Source organism: Ovis canadensis, chromosome 23, assembly GCF_042477335.2.
Source record: "Ovis canadensis isolate MfBH-ARS-UI-01 breed Bighorn chromosome 23, ARS-UI_OviCan_v2, whole genome shotgun sequence".
Lineage (NCBI taxonomy): Eukaryota > Metazoa > Chordata > Mammalia > Artiodactyla > Bovidae > Ovis > Ovis canadensis.
In genome coordinates this window covers 16,713,240-16,729,130 of record NC_091267.1, presented here as the reverse complement: position 1 = coordinate 16,729,130, position 15,891 = coordinate 16,713,240, and the positions used below count along the sequence as shown (strand labels likewise).

At 53.5% G+C, this 15,891-nt stretch overlaps 1 protein-coding gene across 1 annotated transcript in view; it reads left to right on the top strand.

The window, feature by feature from the left end:
- The window catches only part of TSHZ1 (teashirt zinc finger homeobox 1), an 82,093-nt gene extending 67,511 nt beyond the window's left edge, over positions 1-14,582 (top strand). Inside the window, exon 2 of the mRNA XM_069568809.1 lies at positions 10,100-14,582. Within this exon, the coding sequence (XP_069424910.1) occupies positions 10,100-13,278 (3,179 nt within the window). The 3' untranslated portion in view covers positions 13,279-14,582. The remainder of the gene's footprint in view (positions 1-10,099) is intronic.
- Positions 14,583-15,891: the final 1,309 nt, after the last annotated feature.

The window sequence follows — 15,891 nt, the reverse complement described above, 5'->3', positions numbered from 1 at the left end:
GCTAAACAGCTGTATTCATTCACCTCACGACATATATTGCTCTGTTCCATCGCTAGAAAGAAAAAATGTCTACAAATATTTTAATGTATTTTGTATATTTGTATCCATGTGAATTTTTAGAAAATTATAGCTCGTGATGAAAACAAAGTATCACGACCAATAATTACTCTGTCCAAGCTTGGATGTTTCTGTATGTCTTTCTCAGTCTCTCTATCTCTGTGTAGGCAAAATTTTCAAAAAAGCATCTAGGAGAGCACTAGGATAATTTACATAATAGTAAGAATAAACCCAATTATTATGATGCATGTTTGCATGCTAAGTCATGCCTGACTCTTTGAGACTCCATGGACTGTAGCCCGCCAGGCAAGAACACTGGAGTGGGTTGCCATGCCCTCCTCCAGGGGATCTTCCCGACCCAGGGATCAAACTTGCGTCTCCTGTGGCTCCTGCATTGCAGGCAGATTCTTCACCGCTGAGCCACTGGGGAAATCCAATTATGATAAGAGAATGATACTTTCTGATATGATAGTGTGGATGTAACTGATTCAGACACCATTATTGTTATTAAGGGGATTTCAAGAAAGTCAGGTGCACCTGACCTTGTGTTACGCGCCCAGCCAAGTGCAGCAGTAATTATGTAGGGCAGGCTTGTTCTCCATCTATCACTTTGGTACATAATTTATATCGACCGTAATGTAAAGACAAAAATTCTCCTAACGTCGTGTTAACAGTAGGTGTGTCACTGAGACCTGCAGGGGTATACCCTGCACTGCTCACGCCCACACCCCAGTCCACAGAGACCTGATGTTTCCTGCCTTTTCCTGTGTGTTTATGAGAATAAGCTGCTGGATGTGAATGTGGAGATACGTGTCTGAGACGTAAGTCCCGCATGGGGTTCGGAATATGACGAGTTACATTTCTTTATTCTCGTTTAAGCCACTTGAAGAGCTGTTTCGTGCCCAAGTCTCCTCTCCAGATTTCTGAATGTCCTCCATCAGGGTGAATCTTACTCTCTCTGATGAAAGTCTTTTCTCATTTCAGGTGGGAGAAAATCTAGGTCAGGACCTGGTTTCAGACCTACTTGGCTAATGCTGGGTTTGCGGACCCAGACTTATCAGACTGTCCTAATGTGGTCTTTATCCCACCCCAAAAGGAGAGGCAGTAACTGAAAACATCGATTTCCCCTTGCTTGCCATTGGTAGTGCATGTCTTAGAGATGGCTGGCTTTTCAGCCTGGATCAAGAAGACATTTGCCTTGTCTATTAACACACCGTCCGTTAGTAGTGAAATAGCTGTTTTGCTTTCCTGGGTTCATACAGGAGTTATTTATCTTTTGTTCTTCATTTCAACTTCTCTTTAATTTTTCAAGATTCTCATAATTTTTTTTTTCTTTTCTTTTTCCTTCTGCTACTGCTAAGTCACTTCAGTCGTGTCCGACTCTGTGCAATCCCATAGATGGCAGCCCACCAGGCTCCTCTGTCCCTGGGATTCTCCAGGCAACAACACTGGAGTGGGTTGCCATTTCCTTCTCCAGTGCATGAAAGTGAAAAGGGAAAGTGAAGTCGCTTAGTCGTATCCGACTATTAGCGACCCCATGGACTGCAGCCCACCAGGCTCCTCCGTCCATGGGATTTTCCAGGCAAGAGTACCGGAGAGGGATGCCATTGCCTTCTCCCTTTTCCTCCTAACACTGCTGAAAATCAGAGAAGGTTTTCAGTCTTTTTAACTGAGACTTAAGCTCTGATTTGTGCTTTGTCACTTGCTGAGTGACATTGTTGTAACTGCAGCAAAGTCCAGACACGAGAGTCATATCTGATGTGTTTGCTGGGAGCGGCGCTCTGAAATGAGGTTGTTTGTTTCCCACTTACCTTGAATTCCGGGCCAGGGAGAAAGGGGACGTGTTATACTTATTTTAAGGGAGTTACCTGTGGATTTCTAATTAGAATTGGGTAAAACCCATAGGCCATTTTATTTGCAGACTCCACAATTCTAACGCAGGGCCTCTGTCCGGTTTTACGCAAAGAAATCCTCGTTATCAGTCAGGTGGTTTAGCAAACCCGCACACGAGCCATTGGAGCCAGACCCCTAAAATTGGCCAAAGTGACAGAAAAAGTCTCACTTCTTCCACATCAGAGCGAAAACGGCCTTTCAGATTTGCTTGACAGATTGTCAACCTTCCTGCGAAAAAAATCAGAACTGAGGTTCGTAAATTAACATCCATCCCACTTGTATTTAATGTTCTTTCAGAGAAGCAAGGAATGGGTTCTGACTCCTTATCTGCTTTCTCTGCATTTTCTATTTCCCAGTGTCTTCTGACCTTCGTCAGAACCAGCTGCTGTCTTTGTAACACAGGTGACGTTCCTTCAGAAGTGCTCAGTGATAAATTTGGAAGAAAAGTGTGTTCTGTGAGATTTTACAATGAGTTGAAGCTGTGTGTTTATCACGGAGGTGTGCGTAAGCCCCTTTTGTGAATTGGCCCCTTGGAGTAGATATATTTTGGTATAACGGCCATCTGTCCGTGGACATCACGTTTGCCAGTCTGAAACCTAGTTTGATGTAGATAAACATGTAATTTGGTCTGACTGTATAGTTTCACCAGGTGGCAATACAATAGCCGTGTTCGGTCTTTGCTGTGAGCCGGAGCCCAAGCAGAGAGCCAAGGCCTGGGTTTCACAGTTGCCACTTTTGAATTTCCCTTTCCCTCGTTCACAGCCAGCTCTCAATTATGTGTGCTAATGAGGAAAAGAGAGCTCGGGTAAACAAAGTTCCCCAACCCCATTCTGGTCGTGTATTCCCCCGCCTGCCCCCTCGGGCCTGGGGAAGAGCCAAGCCAGGAGCTTCTCTGTGTGTGCACCCGCTCTGGGCCCCCGCCTTCCTCTGGGCAGCTGTGATCAGGAAGTCTGCAGGAGGGCAGTGGAGGGCACTTCCCGAATAATCCGCTGTCCAAACCTCACGCCTACACAGCAACAGAGGCCAGCCACAGGCCGCTTTCCCTGGGATGAGAAGATGCCCGTCGTGGGCACTTCCTGGCTCCTCTTAAGGGTCCGATCGCAGGGCTGGATGAGCTCAGAGTGGAGCTTGGTGATGAGGGCGGTGTGTCTAATGTTCCTACACATCCTTCCTGCAGCCCCAGCGCTGGGGAGACAGAGGCCCCGAGGACGGAATCCGTGAGTGGAGCGTGTGGGTCAGTCTGTCCCTTCCGTGAGTCTGTCCTCAGATGATGATGGGGGTCTGTCCTTCAACCCGGAACTACGATGGTGGGCCCGCAGCCTGGACCCGACGGGCGCGGGCAGGTGAACGCCACCCCCAGCCCCTGTGCACTTGGGGTCGCTCTTAGACTTGCTGGGTGGGACAGATATGGGGGGGTGTGTATGTGGCCCCTTCCTCCCTGATGCCAACATGACAGGAACAAAGGACTGGGTCCCGCCTGCTACTGAAGCCCTGTGGCCTTGCCTCCAGACACCCTGGGGTCCAGCCTGCAGACCTGCACAACACTGTCCACCTGCCCCAGGCCCAGATTCTCTAGCGAAACCTGTTCGTTTCTGGATCCTTCTGAGGCTCCTGGTTCGAGCCCAGTTTTGGAAGGTGGGGGCGGTTGTTGAGGGGTGGGTGGAGAGAGAGGCTTAGGCACTGCTTTCAAAGAATCCCTTGAAACCCTTGGCATCTGTGGGCGGCTCATCATCCATGTGTTCATGTGACCACAAGCACCATGGGGTACGGTGACACTGACTGGAGCTTGGTCCGAGGACCCCTAGAAAGGGTGGTGTGCGAAGACGGGGGAGATGAGGGCTGCTTGGGGAGGCGCGTGCACTTCTTTCCAAAGCTGATGCTGCCGGGCCCGTGCCTCCAGGGAGGAGCCGGTCAGAAGGGTGTCCAGTGTGAGGACCTAGGACCGACGCTCCCCGCCCCCAGCTGCCCCTGGGTCTGTATTTCCTTGTGACCCTTGTAAATTAGAGTTGAAAAGTTAATTTATAATACATGGTAGAACAGGGAAATAGCCAAAAATAAGAGCTTATCGGGATAAATACAGTGGAGGAGTGTGTGATAAGGTAGGAATTCTGGGAGTCTAGAAATGGACAGGGACCATGTTGGCGGAAGATGGAGTGATGGAGCCTTGTGGCCACTGAGCTTGGGGACTGAGGGCCTCGGGAGAGGCCCTGCCAGCTCCTCGCCTGTCAGTGGGACCCCCGGCCCCCTCCCTGGGGAAGGCTGGGTGGAGACCCCCCTGGGGGCGGTGAGGGAGCAGGAGACAGTCAGCAGATGCGCGGGCAGACTCTCAACGCCCCCGAGATCCTGCTGCAGGAACCCTGATACCACCTGCACCCCTCCGTCATGCTCCCCGCTTCTTACCTTTTAACATGAAAAAACACAAAAGTCACAATGAACAAAGCCCTTCCCACATTCCCACCCCTAGGTTGGGCCTTGCCCTTCTCTGGCTCCCTAATTCCCAGGGTCTGGCTAGGGGCTATTTCCAGCTATTTTATTCCAGAAATGGTGTGAAGTGGCTAATTCATGTGTGTTGAATTGAAAACACTGAAGATTTTGAAAACAGAGCTATTTACTAAGAGCCACTTCAAACCTATATATTCATTATTTAGAAAAAAAACTAATATTTTCTAAGAGGATTTTTCCATTGTGCTGTGAATAGGTTTGTCTTCTGCTTTTTCCATTTAATGAATCTCTCCTTGTCATTAAAACAAAGTTTTCAATGTTGCCTCATAGGTATAAGCAAAACATCGCCCACTAAATATTTCTCTCCTCTTACTCTTTTTTCGTTGGGATTCTCTCATTCATAACAGCATGAAGGGCACATAAACACTGATACAGAATTAGAAAGTGGAAGTGTGTGTCGCTTAGTCATGTCTGACTCTTTGTGAACCCATGGACCGTAGCCTGCCAGGCTCCTCTGTCCATGGGATTTCCCAGGCAAGAATACTGGAGCGGGTAGACCTTCCCTTCTCCAGGGGATCTTCTCAACCCAGGGATTGAACCTGGGTCTCCCGCATTGCAGGCAGACTCTTTACCACTGAGCCACTAGGGATACAGAATTACTTGGGGTCACTACTTCATTCACAAGCGTTTACTCCAGGTGTTTTCGGCACTGAGATGCTAACACAACAAAGGATAGTAACTGGGTCCTGAGATGGTGAGTGGAGGGGCCTCGGGCTGGGAATCAGGTGGCCCGCCTCTGAGTCCTGAGCCCCTCATCTGTCTGTCTCCTGTGTGACGTGGGGGGAGTCGGTCAACTTCTTGAGACTCCATTTCCTCATCTGTAAAATGGGCTTATCAGGGACACTGCCTTGTAGGGTTGTGAGGGTTAGAATGAGGTGAAGAAATGAAAATGCCCAGCCTGGGAGGTGGGCAGGGGTGCCCAGCAGTTTTAATTAAACGAGCGAGTTCACAGTTTGATGATGAGGACAGACAGGTAAACATCTCTTAATTCCACAGGGAATGAATTCCAGGAGGGGATTAAGCAGCCTCACGAAAGAGGTGACATCGGAGCTTCCCGTTGAGGAGGAGCGTCGTCCCCAGGCAGAGAAGCAGAGGTTGGGGCGTGGTGCCCCTGGGACCGGGGTGCTCAGGGGCTGGCACATGGTGGAGGGAGGGATTTGCATCCCCTGTGCTGCTGCTGGGCTTGTAACAAAGATCTTAGCTCAGGGGTCACAGAGGAAGAGCGTGGCCAGACAAGAGGGAAAAGGCCAGCTGGGAGGCTGCTGCAATGTCTGGTGATGGGCCTGGGGGGGTCCACATTCGGGCAGAGGCCACGTCGGGGACAGGGCTGGAGGACAGAAGGCGCTGAGGATAACTTGCTTCTCTGATGCGGACAGCTTGGGTGGGGTGGTTCAGTAACCACTGAGCTAGGAGACTCCTAACTCAGGAGGAGGAAGTGAGCTTGTATTGGGGCAGCCCCTCTAGGTCTGAAGGGGCAGGGGAGCCATGTGCCTGTCTGTAGTTGACTGGGGGTGCCCGTGGGACACCCACATTTGATAGGTCGGGTCATAGCAGCTGGAGCTCCTTCTGTGTGCCCGACGCCACCTGGGCTCAGACAGCACTCAGGAGGGCTTCGTGGAGCCCAGCCTCCCCTGATGGGGCAGGGGAATCCAAGGGCCCCTCCGGAGGGGCTTCACACTGCCATGGATCTGGTGGTCATGGGCGTGCCCTGGAGGAGTCAGGGAAGAAGTCAAGGTCTGCCGGAAAGAGGCCGCAGAGGGGCCCGGCAGGGGGACAGGCAGAGTGGATGCAGGAAGCTGTGCCCTGATCCTGGAGAGCACAGTCAGCTCCCAGGAGTGTGACTGAGCCAGGGAGTGGGGGGGACTGTATCCCCACGGGGCGTCAGGAAGCTGGGCGTGCTCAGCCCAATAGGGGGATGCTGGCGGGCCCCAGGCTGTGCCCCAAGTCCCCTTGAGCTCCCCCGCTCTGCTTGTGTCTCCCCTGGGAGATGAGCCCCAGAGGGCAGGCGTGTTAGGCGTCCCCCACCTCTCCACCCCCTGGAAAATGGGGGACCGGTGTCCAAGGACAGAATGGCAGAAACTAGTGCCCCGTAGGAGGCCAGGGTATGCTTTCTGTGGTTCCAGCAGTGACTGTCGCCCTGGGGCTGGAGAGGGCAGAGTGAGAGGCGTTTGAGCTCAACCTGGGTCTCCTGGGTGCAGACGGGTCAGTGTCGGGGGTGGGGAGGACAGGCCGGGACGTGCCTTGCTCTGAGGACACCTGCTCTGCTGGGATGTGGACATGCATGACCGGTGGGTGCTGAACACCCCCTGGAGGTAGAGGGAGCCCCCGTCTGTTTCCAGAGGAAGAGGAAAGCGGTCTGCTCACCCCTCACGCCCGACGGCGCCTGCTGCGGGCGGGCGATGGAGCCTGTGGCCGTCCGTTGAGGGGGCAGCAGCCTGTAGGCGGTGCAGCGCTGGGCAGGGTGCCAGCACAGCGCTGGGCTCCCCGGCTGAGCCAGACGTGTCCGGTCAAAGGCTTCCCTTCAGTCAGTTGCTGGTGTGGATCTTCTTTTCATGAAAGTGGACCATCTGGGTCTAGTGGGCAGCCTCCCCACTAGGTGACCACCTTCTAGGTGACCCCAGAATGTGGCAGAGGGTACACTGTGAGGGGCGGCTGGGAGTCCGGCCAAAACCCCGGGAACCCGGTGCCTCTGTCTTCAGAGGGCTCTGCCCAGGATGCCTGAGGCCTCAAGTGTCCCTGTCGGAATCCTCAGAGCTGGGCCTGGTGTCCAGGCCAGGGCCAGGGGGCCTGCAGGCGGTGGGTATGACCAGAGCTTCGGTCCTCTGGCTGAGGACCCCAGCCGTGGGCACTTGGGACCCTGGACTGTTCTAAGTCTGTAGTGGTCATGGGGAAAGGAGAAAGCGGTCAAGTTCATGGTCAGTTTCCAGGGGGGCTACAGCCTCAGGCAGGCCGCTGTGCAGGTGTGGACGCCTGTGTGACCCTGCGGGCTCGCGCTGTCGATTATTTTTCACGCTCTCAGAGCAGGACCCACGGGCTGTAGGTTCCCTAAGCCATTAGTGGACCGAGGCAGGACTGCCGTCATCTGGGAAGCAGCTGCGGATGTGCCTGCCTGGTCACGCCGCTGCCCAGGTGCGGGCCAGCCCTGTGGAGAAGCGGAGGGCAGGCAGGGAGCTGAAAGGCCCGGCGGAGCGTGTGTGTCCACCGTGTGTGCATCCGTGTGCAGAGCCCTTGGTGGGCGGGCGTGGACGTTCCCGTGAGGCTCCCTCCTGCCCTGCGTCCAGCCTCTGGGCAGCCTCCTCCTTCTCTGTCTCTCCATCACTGTCCCTGAAAATGTGGCGCTGCCCGCCACATTCCCTCGGGGTCCGGCTCTGATAATGTGATAATGAGTGATTCTACTTAATGAGACACCCTCTCAGGTCATATCAGTGCATTTTAATAGGGCTTTTCTGGAAATATCTTAACCCTAAATTTCCCAGGTAGTTGATGGAACACTGGTTGTTTCTACACCAAAAAAAAAAAAAAAAAAAAAGAAGAAGAAGAAGAAGAAAGCAAAGAGAAAGAAGTAAAAACACGCTGGTCAGATCAGTTAAGTGGTGCAGGCAATTATGTCCCCCTGGGAACTGACAAGACCTGTCACATGGTGAAGGATCTGAAATGTTTTGCAGTAAACAGCCAGGTTCCATCCAGACATTTATATGCCCTCCATCCCTCTCATTCCCCGGACAGCTGTCAGCAGCCCAAGCTTCTTCTTGGAAATGCCTCTTTCACCCTGAGAAGCCACCCTCTGTGCAGCTTGGCCCGTAACAGGCCATTGTAGTACCTACTATAGGCATTGTTAGGTTAAAAAGTTTTTTATTGTGTGAAAATATTCGTAACTTAGAAGTTACTGTTTTAACCACTTTGCGGGCATGGCTCAGTGGTATTAAGTTTCCATTGCTATGCAGCCAAACCCAGCATCCATCTCCAGATCTTTCCATTTTCCCACATTGAAACTCTCAACCCATTAAATACCAACTTCCTTTTTTTTCCCCCTCTTTTAAACTTTTACTTTTGTATTGGCGTATAGCTGAGTATTTCTTTGGAAGGAATGATGCTAAAGCTGAAACTCAGGTACTTTGGCCACCTCATGCGAAGAGTTGACTCATTGGAAAAGACTCTGATGCTGGGAGGGATTGGGGGCAGGAGGAGAAGGGGACGACCGAGGATGAGATGGCTGGATGGCATCACTGACTTGATGGATGTGAGTCTGAGTGAACTCTGGGAGTTGGTGATGGACAGGGAGGCCTGGCGTGCTGTGATTCACGGGGTCACAAAGAGTTGGACACGACTGAGCGACTGAACTGAACTGAATTGATAGCTGAGTAACAATGTTGTGATAGTTTCAGGTGGACCGCAAAGGGTCTCAGCCATACATATACATGTATCCTCTCCCTCCGAAACTCCCCTCCCATCCAGGCTACCACATAACACTGAGCAGAGTTCCCTGTGCTATACAGTAGGTCCTTGCTGGTTATCCATCTTAAATATAGCAGTGTGATAGCTAGCTTTCCATTCCTCCCTGTCCCCCGACCCCGGAAACCACTGTTCTCTTCCTGTCTCTGTGAGTAGATCTCACTACTCTAGGTGTCTCATGTAAGGGGACTCCTAAGTATTTGTCTTTTGTGGCTGGCTTAAAGGCTTCCCAGGTGTCTCAGTGGTAAAGAATCCGCCTGCAATGCAGGAGATGTGGGTTCGATCCCTGGGTCGGGAAGATCTCCTGGAGAAGGAAATGGCAATCCACACCAGTATTCTTGCCTGGGAAATTCTATGGACAGAGGAGCCTGGTGGTCTACAGTACACAGGATTGCAAAAAAGTTGGGCATGACTTAGTGATGAAACCTAACATTGTTATACTGAGCATACTGCCCCTGATTTAGTCTATAGGGAAGCATGCATCAGACTCTCCTTACTTTTAAAGGCTGGATAATATCCCATTGTGTGTGTAAACCACACTTTGTTCACCTGTTCAACCATCAGTGGACAGTCGGGTTGTTTCCACCCTTCAGCTCTTGTGCACAATGCTGCTTTGTATATCCGGGGCTCTTTGACACCTGCCTGGTGTCCCCTGTGGGTGACTTCTGTTCCATCCAGGCAGGGGACGGTGGTGCTATGTTGCTTCCTCCTTTTTTTAGTGGAGACTAGATTATTTATCACTTACCACTGAAGCGTGTTTTTATTTATGGACACCATAGAATCCTGTCCATGAGGTATCTTTCCCTAAAAGTTGACAACCAGGTCCCCCCATGGGGAGGCTCATGAGGGACCCCGTTGCTTACAGAGGGGAGAATCTGCAGGCGGAGGAGCCGGGGCCCCATCTGTTTCTTTCCCTCGTTGTCTTCCCATCCAGCTATGATGGCCAGACCGACATCTCTAAGAAGAGGGCAGACGCTGCCCTTCCGTTGAAACGTGTTCACTTCGGCGGGGTTGGGGGGCTTGCCTTGGTGGAAACCTGTTTCCACTGTGGCGCTGCGGCGGGTCGGTGGATAAAGTGGGGGCGGCCTTGTAGCCTGGGCTGAGAAACGTCTTTTTAAAGATGGCGTGAGCGCTGCGGAGGCCGCGTGCTCGGGGTGCCATCCGCCTCTCACTGTGTCTCCTTGCTCTCTCCTAGCTTATGTTCCTGAGGAAGAACTGAAAGCAGCAGCGATAGACGAGGGGAGCGTGGAGGAGGATGGGCTGCCCGGGGATGTTCAGGAGGCCGACTTCGCGTGCAGCGAGGAGGCGGAGATCAAGGAGGCCCAGAGCTACCAGAACTCCCCCATCAGCACCGCTACCAACCAGGACGCGGGCTACGGCTCGCCCTTCAGCGAACACAGCGACCAGCCCGCCCACTTCAAAAGCTCCTCCTCCAAGGAGGAGAAGGAGGAGCGCCAGGGCGCGGAGGGCGTCTCCTACCCCCAGGACAGCTTGGCCCAGATCAAGGCCGTGTATGCAAACCTCTTCTCCGAGTCCTGCTGGTCCAGCTTGGCCCTGGACTTGAAGAAGTCAGCCTCGACCACGAGCACCAGCGATGCGGCCCAGAAGGAGGGCTCCACCCCCGCCCCCACGCCCCCCACCAGCACCGCGGGGGCCACGGGCACCACGGCGAGCACCCCCAGCTCGGGCTCGGGCGCCAGCGGTGGCTCAGGCTACGACTGGCACCAGGCCGCCCTGGCCAAGACGCTGCAGCAGACGTCGTCCTACGGCCTGCTGCCGGAGCCCAGCCTCTTCAGCACCGTGCAGCTCTACCGCCAGAACAACAAGCTCTATGGCTCGGTGTTCACCGGCGCCAGCAAGTTCCGCTGCAAGGACTGCAGCGCCGCCTATGACACGCTGGTGGAGCTGACGGTGCACATGAACGAGACGGGGCACTACCGGGACGACAACAGGGACAAGGACTCGGAGAAGACCAAGCGCTGGTCCAAGCCCCGGAAGCGCTCGCTGATGGAGATGGAGGGCAAGGAGGACGCGCAGAAGGTGCTCAAGTGCATGTACTGCGGGCACTCGTTCGAGTCCCTGCAGGACCTCAGCGTGCACATGATCAAGACGAAGCATTACCAGAAAGTGCCTCTCAAGGAGCCCGTGCCGGCCCTCACCAAGCTGGTCCCCTCCACCAAGAAGCGCGCGCTGCACGAGCTGGCGGCCCCCGGCTCCCCCGAGCCAGCGGGAGCGGCGGCGGCCGAGGCGGCGCTGAGCGAGGCGGCCAAGGAGCAGAAGACGGCCAACCCTTACGTGACGCCCAACAACCGCTACGGCTACCAGAACGGGGCCAGCTACACCTGGCAGTTCGAGGCCCGCAAGGCCCAGATTCTCAAGTGCATGGAGTGCGGCAGCTCCCACGACACCCTGCAGCAGCTCACCGCCCACATGATGGTCACCGGGCACTTCCTGAAGGTGACCACCTCCGCCTCCAAGAAGGGGAAGCAGCTGGTGCTGGACCCCGTGGTGGAGGAGAAGATCCAGTCCATCCCCCTGCCGCCGACCACGCACACCAGGCTCCCCTCCGCCACCGCCGCCGCCCACGTCAAGCAGCAGCCTGACTCTCCGGCGGGCCCCGCCGCCGCGGAGGAGAAGAAGGAGCCCGAGAAGGACAAGGTGGCAGGGGAGGCGGACAAGAAGATCAAGGAGGAGGGCGAGGACGCGGGCGAGAAGTTCGAGCCCACTGCCCTCTACCAGTACCTCCGCGAGGAAGACCTGGACGACAGCGCCAAGGGCGGCGTGGACATCCTCAAGTCCCTGGAGAACACGGTCTCCACGGCCATCAGCAAAGCCCAGAATGGTGCGCCCTCGTGGGGCGGCTACCCGAGCATCCACGCTGCCTACCAGCTGCCGGGCACCGTGAAGCCGCCCCCGGCAGTGCAGAGTGTCCAGATGCAGCCGTCCTTCGCTGGCGGTGTGAAGCCGCTGTCCGCTGAGCATGGGGCACTCCTGCATTCCCCGGGGAGCCTCACGCCGCCACCCCACAAGAGCAACGTGTCCGCCATGGAGGAGCTGGTAGAGAAAGTCACGGGCAAGGTCAGCGTGAAAAAGGAGGAGAGGCCGGCAGAGAAGGAGAGGGGCTCGCCGGCCAAGGCTGCGTCCCCAGCGGCCAAGGAGAATAAGGACTTCCCCAGGGCCGAGGAGCGGGGGGGCAGCAGCAAGCCGCAGCCCAAGAAGGGCCCCGAGGCCGAGGAGGGGAAGGCCAAGAAGGAGGGCATGGGGGATGCCCACACCCCAAACGGCACGGAGCCCCTCAAGGCCAAAGTGACCAACGGCTGTAACAACCTGGCCATCATCACCGACCACTCGCCTGAGCCCTCCTTCATCAACCCGCTGAGCGCCCTGCAGTCCATCATGAACACTCACCTGGGCAAGGTATCCAGGCCCGTGAGCCCCTCACTGGACCCGCTGGCCATGCTCTACAAGATCAGCACCAGCATGCTGGACAAGCCGGCCTACCCTGCCCCTCCCGCCAAGCCGCCTGGCGCCGCCGACCGCTACTTCTACGAGAACAGCGACCAGCCCATTGACCTGACCAAGTCCAAGAGCAAGCCCCTGGTGCCCGGCGCCGCTGATGGCGTGTCCTCGCCGCTCCGGGAGAGCGCACTCATGGACATCTCAGACATGGTGAAGAACCTCACAGGGAGGCTGACGCCCAAGTCCTCCACGCCCTCCACCGTGTCGGAGAAGTCGGATGCGGATGGCAGCAGCTTCGAGGAGGCGCTGGACGAGCTATCGCCTGTGCACAAGCGGAAGGGGCGGCAGTCCAACTGGAACCCGCAGCACCTGCTCATCCTGCAGGCCCAGTTCGCCTCGAGCCTGCGCGAGACAGCGGAGGGGAAGTACATCATGTCGGACCTGGGCCCCCAGGAGCGGGTCCACATCTCCAAGTTCACCGGGCTGTCCATGACCACCATCAGCCACTGGCTGGCCAACGTCAAGTACCAGCTGCGGAGGACAGGGGGGACCAAGTTCCTGAAGAACCTGGACACAGGGCATCCTGTTTTCTTTTGCAACGATTGTGCCTCTCAGTTCAGAACTGCTTCCACGTACATCAATCACCTAGAGACACACTTAGGCTTCAGCTTGAAGGATCTCTCCAAGTTGCCCCTAAACCAGATTCAAGAACAGCAGAATGTTTCCAAAGTCCTGGCGAGCAAAGCCTTGGGCCCTTCGGGGGCCGCTGAGGACGAGCTGGGCTCCACATTCCAGTGCAAGCTGTGCAACCGGACTTTCGCGAGCAAGCACGCAGTCAAACTGCACCTCAGCAAGACCCACGGCAAGTCCCCCGAGGACCACCTGATCTATGTGACCGAGCTGGAGAAACAGTAGCCCCGGGCCCGCGCCCGCGGCGCATTGCACTACCGTCGTACTGCACTAGGCCCGGCCTGAGCCTCCGAAATCAGCCCGCTCTCGGTTGCTGACCGCCTGTCTGGACCTTGGTTTTTCTTACACATATTTTGTAGTTATATTTATATGCTCTTCGTCCGATCGTGCATGTTCCTTTTCTTTTTCTGTGAGTCAGAGTCTGACCTTTATTTTCAACATCTGTTCTCGATGTTCAGCTCTCTTTTGTAGGAGATAGTGGGGCACACTCCTCAGAGACACTTACTTAGCAGGAAAGCAAGACACAAATAACAGAGATAGACGTCGTCCTAAAATTACAAAGCTCCCATGACAGTAAAGGTCAGAGGACCTCCTAGTGTCAGATTTAACCCTGTGAGGACTGCAATCGCATTTCTGTGCCTTTCACTCAAAAAAGAAAAAGAAAAAAAAAAAAGGCTTAAAGGCATTTCATTCAGATCAAAAGCTGTGTCAGACACAAAACTTATTTAATAATTAAAAAACAAGCTTTTATATGCAGAACTGGTTTGTGAAGGAAGCATGCATGCAGCTGTTGGAGAGCAGAAAGTTGTCTAGGACGTGGGGGTTAGGAAGCCACAGCGTCATACGTTTAAAACAGAAAACAAAACCTAACAACAAAAGCAGCAAACACCCCAGTTGCCACTATGCCCAAACCCTCTGGATGCTGAAAAATGCCACTTTTGGCAAAAAAAAAAAGTATGCAAGTTATTATTTAAAAATGTGTAAAAATGCTATTTCTTTTTTCCTGTAAAATACTGCGGTTTATAGTTATTTACAAATGTAAGCTTTGGTACAAGCCGACCTTTCTATAAGCGTGCTACATTGGTAAATGAAAAAAAAAATGGGGCAAATGTTGGCGTCCTTTCCTTGTAAATTGCCAGCATCAGCTTAAAAACTCGTATATGTTACATATCGTACCATTTTAATCTATTCAACTTTCTTTGTACCTTCTGGCTGTATGCTTTCTCTTTTAACTTTTTATATTGTCATTTTATATTAAATTTCTGTGTATATAATGTAAAACCACAATTTTTGAATAAAATTTAGTTCCTGCAGCTTGATTTAAATAGAGAAATTTTACTGGCACCTGCGTCTTTCCAGATGCATGTATATCAGACAAAAATAAATAAATGAAGACAAAGCAAGCGATGCACTATTAATTATACATTTTGATGTTCTATCATTAATATTGTACAGTACATTTTGGTTCACACAATTAAATCCACTGTTTTCTCAAATGTAAAATAAACCCACATGCAGTTCTTGATTTACATAGATTGTCATGTCGTCATTATTCTGCCTCTGAGACGTTATTCCGGCAACGAGAGGTACTGCTTATGCAGTCGACCAACAGAAATTCTATTCAGACCCATCATTTCATGATGTGTGTGCTGAAACGTTTATTCAGATGATAAGTACTCCTTTTTTTAAATGATAATTAAAATTTTTAATTCCACTGGGTGCCACTGGATTCCAGAGTATAGTCATTGAGCGACGGCTGATTTGTACATCGAGGGACCCGAGGTGCTTCTTGGGAGAATCCTCCCGCCCTGTTTTGAAATGTTTACAGTCATCCTTTGTGTGTATCTGGGGACCTACTGGCAGATCTTGTTCTAACAGGGACCCTGGGGGCCTTGAAATTGGTTCTGCATTGTTCCAAAGAGGAAGGGCTGGTTTCTGCACTTTTAATTGAGACTTTCCTGGTGGTCCAGTGGCTAAGACTCCGCCTTTCAATGCGAGGGGTGCTGGTTCGATCCCTGGTTGGGGAGCTGAGGTCTCACATGCTTCTCGTGGCCAAAACCAAAACATAAAAAGCAGAATTGTAACAAATTTAACAGACTTTAAAAATGATTCAGGTAAAAAAAAAAACCCTCTCAAAAAAGGTACAATTTTAATAAAATGCACTGCTCTCCCTCATCCGGGATTTGGGATGGCCTTCCTTGGTCAGGTTGCTCCAGAGCCTGGTGAAGAGGGGGGCAGGGTCTTTTGGGGGAGACCACAGGGCCTCCAGTCTGTTACCTCCACCTTCTCTGTGGGCGAGGATCCTGTGCTGGGACACTTGCCCAAGGTCATTGGGCCCACGATTGACAGAACTTGGGCCTGAGCCCACAAGGCTCTGCCCCAAGGGCTGTGCTCTTAATCACCCCCATCCTGTGCTCTGTGAACTGCCTGCCCCCACCCCCCGGGGAGGACGGGCCCCTGGGGAGGGTCTGTGGTCTCTAGCAGCCGCACAGAGGTCTCTAGCAGCCTCACGGAGGTCTCTAGCAGCCGCACGGAGGTCTCTAGCAGCCGCTTGGAGGTCTCTGCAGCCGCACGGAGGTCTCTGCAGCCGCAGGGAGGTCTCTAGCAGCCGCACGGAGGTCTCTGCAGCCTCAGGGAGGTCTCTGCAGCCGCAGGGAGGTCTCTAGCAGCCGCACGGAGGTCTCTAGCAGCCGCACGGAGGTCTCTGCGGCCGCACGGAGCAGATGAGCCTTCTTCCAGTTACTGCCACGGCAGCCCCAGGTCCAGAAGCAAAGCAGGCCAGCTCTATCTTCTGCTGGGTCTGAACAGTAAATTGCAGTGATGTTGGTTAAGTGTGCA